At 48.4% G+C, this 6,760-nt stretch overlaps 1 protein-coding gene across 1 annotated transcript in view; it reads left to right on the top strand.

Moving 5' to 3' along the window:
* ZW10 (zw10 kinetochore protein) overlaps positions 1 to 6,760 on the top strand; it is a 20,145-nt gene that overhangs the window by 9,210 nt on the left and 4,175 nt on the right. The window contains 10 exon segments of the mRNA XM_010008890.1: positions 116 to 250; positions 932 to 1,033; positions 1,196 to 1,273; positions 1,381 to 1,540; positions 2,490 to 2,636; positions 2,831 to 3,022; positions 3,675 to 3,841; positions 4,411 to 4,593; positions 5,188 to 5,423; positions 6,329 to 6,400. Coding sequence (XP_010007192.1) covers positions 116 to 250; positions 932 to 1,033; positions 1,196 to 1,273; positions 1,381 to 1,540; positions 2,490 to 2,636; positions 2,831 to 3,022; positions 3,675 to 3,841; positions 4,411 to 4,593; positions 5,188 to 5,423; positions 6,329 to 6,400 — 1,472 coding nt within the window.

Raw genomic sequence — 6,760 nt, 5'->3', positions numbered from 1 at the left:
CCGCGGGGCGGGGACTTGGGGCGGCGGAGATCCAGGGCTGCGGGGATCGGGGGCCGCGTGGGAAGGGGCTGCCCAGCCCCCGTGGGGGGGTCTCTGATCGCGGCCCGTCCCGCAGGGAGAAGTTTGCACCGCGCTCAACAACAAGTACAGCGAGTTCGTGCCCAGCGCGCGCCGCGCCGAGGAGCTGTCGGGGCGCGTGGCCGCGCTGAGCGGGGACATGGAGCTGCTGCGGGCACGCGTGGACTGCGAGGTGACCCGCGGGGGGCTCAGCCCTGGGAAAGGCCCCTCGGCAGCACCTGGGGACAGGTGGGGGAGGGAGGAGCTGCCACCTGAGCTGGCCCTGCTGCTGCACCTGAAGCAGCACCTGCGCCCGCAGGTGATGAGGTGGGAACTGAGCAGCTCAGGGCTGGGCCCAGGGAGGAACCTGAACCAGCACCGTGCACTGAACCTGCTTTTTGCTTCTCTGCTTGAATTCCCCCCACATCTGGGGCTCTGTTGTGGTGTTGAGATTTACCTGCTGGTGCAGTGCCAGCCTTCTTTTGCATGGCTGTGCCCACTGAAGTCCTTCTGCTGTTCAGTTTCCTCACAGTGCCTTTAAAAAAAACCTGTAATTTATTAAGAGAAACCAGATGACAAGCCTTTCCCCTGCTTAAGTATCTTCCTAACAAGGAGTAAATGCATGGAGCCTTTTTCCCCCTCACCAAATGACTCCCATAATGTTAAATGTGATGTTGCTGCCTTCAAGAAACCAGATGACAAGCCTTTCCCCTGCTTAAGTGGAAACCCCCTAACAAGGGGTAAAATGCTGGAGCCTTTTTCCTCCTCACTGAACGACTCCCATAATGTTAAATCTGATGTTGCTGCCTTCAAGGGCAAACATGTCTGGTGACATTTGCTTGCTGTAAATTAAGTGAAAAGTCCGTTATTTTAGGTCCACAAGATCTGAAATGTTGCTGTTGCTGAGTTTGCTGAGTTGAAGCAGCAGCTGGAGCAAGACACCCTGGTCCTGAGCATCCTGAAAAAGCTACAGGAGGTGAGGAGGGGGAGCAGCTTGAATCATGGAGCACCACCCAGCCTCCCTGCTGCTCCTGCAGCACTACTCTGGGCTGGTTGTAGCTGCCCAGGCTTTGTATTGTTTAAAAAAACCCCTGTAGTTTACTTACAAATGCCTTAGGAGTGTGTTTGGTTGCTGCAGTTTGACACAGCTGTTAAGGAGTACAACACTGCCCTGCTGGAAAAGAAGTATGTTGCAGCAGCTCAGCAACTGGAAAAGGTAATAGTGCCTCTTCAGCATGGGAGTGCTGCTCATACAGCCTTCCATAAACATCACAGGGTGCTTTGCAGTGGCAGCATTTACCCAGGTTTCCCCTCTCCCCCCAGGCACGGGGCAGCCTGAAGGTGCTGGGATCCCGCAGGGGCTTTGAGCTGAAGATCCTGAAGGCCCTGAACACAGAGCTCACTGTGCAGACACAGAACATGCTCTACCACCTGGGGGAGGAGTGGCAGAAACTGGCTGTGTGGAAGCTGCCTCCTTCCAAAGGTACTCACAGTTCCAAGTTGGTTTCACCATTTTTTTGCTTCCCTGTTTGAAATTGCCTGGCTTCCAGCACCTGCAAGATAAGAAATGCAGTAAAGCTGTTAACTAGGGCTGGTTTCAGGAGCTCCTCCTGCTAATTGTGTGGCCTAACGAGTTGGGAGTGATGAGTGGCAATGTTCTTTGGATACTCCAAACCCCTGGAGAGCTTAGGTGCTACCACAAGCCATCCAGTGTAGCCAGCAGACTTTAAACAAGGTTTTGAAGGTTCAGCTGCCTCATCTGTGGTATTCCTTAAAAAACCTGGAGGCAGAGATCAAAACAGTTACCAGCCTCTGAGTACCCTCCTAGTCCTGTGAAGAATCAGAAGAGGGATCCTCTCTCTTGCAGAGCTGCTGCTCCTGGGCCCACATTCCATGTTGGTTTTCACTGAATGCACAATTCAGTGTGGTAGCTGGAAGAGTTTCCCAAAATTTTTCATCACCCTGAGAAAGTTTTCCCACTAAACTGGTTTTTAAGATTACTTGTATCTTCTCTGAGAGGTTTTCAGGCTGCCACTTCAGTTGCAGGCAGCAAATTGCAAGAACTGCTCAGGAGTCTGTACCTTGGTGTCTTCACTGACACAAGCTTTTCCTTTGGAAGGGGGGGAAAACTCACCCTTTTCCTTGGGACTTGGCTTGAAACAGGGATGAGAAGGGAAGTGACTGTCACTGTCATTCAGCTGCAAGGTGACTGAAATGAGTCTTTGTAAGAAATGTGTCCTTGTAAGAGACTAATTCTCATTCCATTGTCCTGCACTAGGAACTCTGGCCCCTCTTCTGATGCTCAAAGGGCTGTTTTTTGGGTATGAAGAAAGGGAGACTGTTGCTTTAGCTGCTCCTACTTGAGGAGTGTTGTAGCTTCTACCTGCTGTATCTCAGACCACACTGACACAGAGATGGTTCTTTTCCTTCAGAAAGCAGCAGCCTGGAGACAGTGACACAGTCTGAGCTGCACCTACACACGGTGCCACCAAAAGAGAAGGTTTCTGGCCCACCTGTTGCTGCTGTGCTGCAGGCATTTGCTGTCCTGGGAGAACTGCACACCAAGCTTAAAATTTTTGGTAAGACAGACCAGAGATCCAGATAAACCAAAGCCAGGATTTTACCTCATTAGCTGTTCCCTGGTGCAGCTAATTGAGAGTGTGTTTCCCCCACGTCACATGAAGAACATCCACAACAGTCACAGTTGAGCCATCCCCGGACCCAAACTGCCTCCTCTTGTTGGAAAACACCTTTTTTTTTTTATATTTCTCAGGTCAATTGCTGCTGAAGTACATTCTCAAGCCACTGATTTCATACCCATCCCTTCAGCCCCTCACAGAGGAGCAGCCAGATGTGTTGATCCTGCGTTTCAAGTCCGAGGAGCCTGCCTGGGATCATTCCTCTCCCATGGAGGTTTTTGACAAAATCAAGCTTGTTTTTGAATTTCTCCACAAATATCTGTTGAGTAGGTAGTTTTTCCCTTTTGGAATTAGTCTGAGATTAGTACCTTGTTCACATAATTGGAGCAGCAGCAGTTTTCTACAATATGTGGCTGTTAAGCAGTGTTGAATGATACAGAAAGGTCTGAGCAGCTGTCACTGTTCAGGTGCTGTGCTGTGCTCTTGGGCAGCTTGGCACCTTGTCAGACTGGACTTAGCAATGACCCAGCATTCACAGAGCTGGGAAGATGAAAGAGGAAAGTGTTTTGACTCAAAGGGATCACAGTTAATTTTTTGTAATCATAATAATATTTAGTAACATGAATTTTCTCTTACAAACCAGTCAGCACAAAGGTCTGAAAGGAGCAAGTCAGGATGCAATCCAGGGAGTTCTCCCCATCAGGCTGCTCACAGGCAGGATCTTCCATTGGCTAGAAACTGGCCTGGGCTTTGCATTTCACAGAACAATTGTGCTGGGAAAGGGTGCTCAGAGTACTCACAAGTTCAGGTGTCTTGGTTGGGGGATGAGTCCCCAGGCCCAGCACATGGCCTGGATAAGAAAGTCTCTGTTACATGGAGCACTTGATAGATGCTGCTGACAGGAAGGACTGAACAAACTCAAGTGTCGGCTCCAGGAAGCAGGTGTATTAAAATCCATTTCTGTTCTCTTGGATGCAGATGTGCCTCTGGAGCAGCCTGCACAAGACAAGGAGGATTGCAGCAAGGTCACACTGGCAGAACTGCTGGGTGAGCTGATCTGGGAAGAGCTGTCAGACTGCCTCATTCACAACTGCCTGGTGAACTCAATCCCAACCAACAGCAGCAAACTAGAGCAGTATATAGAGGTAGGTCTCAAAAATCTTTCAGATCCATGTGGGGGAGGTGGCAGGTGACCAGCTTGAACCACAAGGCCCTTGGCTGAGCCTCTGCAAGGGGCTGCAGATCCCGATGGGGCAGAGCTGCTTCTTCTCTTTGTGTTGGTAAAAATCACAGGGAGTTCTTGCATGGGCCACAGTTTTAAAAGCTGCATCATAAAGCAGAACTTACTGCAAGGGAAGAATGCCAGAAGCTCCTTCTCCTGGAGAGGGAGCTGTTTCAAACAGAACCAGTCATAGGATGAACCTCCTAGTCTCTTCCCCTCCAGGTAGCCCAACATAATGAAATTTGATCAGATCTTGCTTGGTTGCCTGGGGGGGACAAACCTGCAGTTCAAACACTGTATTATTGTGTGCTCAGGGCCCCCAGCTGAGCCAGCTTTTCCCACAAGGTTGCTGAAAAGCTGCTGGATTGTTAGTGCCCTTTAAAACCAACTTCACAACCTTTGCTTTCAGCTGAGTGGAAGAGTTTATACCCAAGTTTTGTTCTTGTCTTGAAGAAACTATGTTAATGTGGAACATGTGTCTGCTCTTCTCAGGTGATTAAATCCACAGAGGAGTTTGAAAAAGCCTTGAAGAACATGCAGTTTTTGAAAGGGGACACGACTGATCTGCTGAAATACGCCCGCAATGTCAACTCCCACTTTGCAAACAAGAAGTGCCAGGATGTGATTGTGGCAGCCAGAAACCTGATGACCTCAGAAATACACAACACTGTAAAGGTGGCTGTTGGTGCAACACACAGTCCTGCTGTTTGGAAAAGCAGCTGTTGAATAAGGCTTGTCTAAAACAGTTATTTTGGATGGGGTTATTTTGTGAAGTACTGAATAATCTTGGTTATTTAGGGATCTTACTTAGGGGCTGTTTGGAAAAGCAGCTGTTGAATAAGGCCTGTCTAAAACAGTTAATTTGGATGGGGTTTTTGTGAAGTACTGAATCGTCTTGGTTATTTAGGGATCTCACTTAGGGATCTTGGCAAACAACAATTTCAAAGCCTTTTTTAACAGTGCTCAGGAGGGTTATTTCACTAACAAGAAATGCCTTAAAAGACTTGAAGTTTGCTTGTGTAGGCTTTTCTGGCTGGTGTCATAAACATAAGAATGATTAGAAAATTAGTTACCAAACTGCTTCCAGGCATGCAACACCAGTGTTTCATGGTCTGCTCTGTCTTTCATAAACCAGGAGGTTTCCAGCAGTCTTGGGAGACTTCTGCAGCCTCGTGTTTATCTTCTTAAACTGCCATTGTATTTTGTAGTCTTGCACAGTCTCTTTTCTGTGGACATGAAATTCTGTTATCCCCTCTTGTTCTCCTTTAGATCTCACCTGACTCCTCTGTAGCCCTGCCAAAGCTTCCTGATCCTGGGGCAGATCACTCACAGATGCAAAAGTCTCCTCAGCTTCTGCACAACGAGACAGGGAATTTGGAGAACGAGACCAAACTGAGCCAGTTCACCTTCTCCCTGCCCACCTGCCGCATCAGCGCGTCCGTGGAGAAGCTGATGGAGTTGGCTTATCAGACACTGCTGGAGGCCACAGCCAGCACTGATCAGTGGTAGGAGCTGGAGATCAGTGGGTAGCTCTTGGGTGTCATACCTACTGCTTTGGGCAACATCAAGCATCTGCTGATAGGTTAAAAGAGTTCTAAAAGAGCAGGAGATACTTCATTAGAATTGATCATTAAAGCCATGCTGGCTGGGGGTTGAGCTGGCACAGCAGGCACAGCTGCAGGTTGTGTTCCCTGGGATACTCAGTTAAGCAGCCTGTTGCACTTGGGCTTTCAGGGAGCATTCAGGGTCACTTGTATTTTGGTGATCTAAGCAGTGAAAACATGAGCTCCCTCACCTGTGTAGCTCATGGCTTCTGTTTACCTGGGAGGAGCACTAGTGCAGCTTCCACCTCTGTGTTCCATCATGCATGAGCTGTCAGTTGCTTAGAAAAACCAAACCCATCCCTTTTTCAGACTAAATTATCAGTGATGGCATTTCTTCCAAGACAAGTTCTTGCTTTGTGTTGCTGAAAGCAAAGAACTGCAGCTGTGCCTCTGGCAGGGCTCTCCAGGGAAAAGGATTCCATGTTTTAAGGAACCCAAATTCTGCTTTAACAACTGGAGACCACAGCCCTCAGTGCCTCAGTACTGAATGCCCTTCAGTGCACTGTGGCTGAGAGGTTATCTACACACACCTGCTGGGGAAGGGACACTGTCCCCTTTGTTCCTGGGGTTTCATCTCCCTTCTGCCATGTGCTCTGGATCTTGTCTTTTCCACACTGACCTCCCAAGGTCATCGCAGCCTTTGCTGCTTTTCCAGAATGTTGCCTTTGTTGACATAGCTGTAATTGATCCTGACCATCTCTTTCTGCCAGTAACTTTGCTACTAATATAAAACTTTGTTCTGAAGGTCGAGGATCATTAATGAACAAGACATTAATAAACTGACTAACATGAACTTCTCCTTGCAGCTGCGTGCAGCTCTTCTACTCTGTGCGGAATATATTCCAGCTGTTCTATGATGTAGTGCCAACATACCACAAGTAAGTGTGTGTGTATCACCTGGGGCCTGTTCTGGAGAGAGAGCAATGCTCCTAGAGCCCACTTTGCCCACCACAACCAGAGGTTACTGAGGGCTTCCTCCAGCAGCAAAAATCTAGTACTTTTCATCTATCATTAAAATCATACCTGCAGCAAAACAGTGGCTTGGGAGTTTCCAAGTCAGCAGGCTTATAACCAAGCAGGTAATTGCAGTTCTTGTAACAGTTGCTTGAATCCAGCTACATAACATTAACCCCAGGTCCAATGCAGAGATTTTTCATGATGGTTTCCCTATAAAAAAAGAGAAGCAGTGAGGATTGAAAAGATACAGTTCTGTCAGAGAACACGCAGCTTCTCTTTCC

The sequence above is a fragment of the Chaetura pelagica genome, unplaced genomic scaffold (assembly GCF_000747805.2).
Source record: "Chaetura pelagica isolate M959 unplaced genomic scaffold, ChaPel_1.0 scaffold1222, whole genome shotgun sequence".
NCBI classification, from domain to species: Eukaryota; Metazoa; Chordata; class Aves; order Apodiformes; family Apodidae; genus Chaetura; species Chaetura pelagica.
This window is presented reverse-complemented; position numbering and strand designations above follow the sequence as displayed.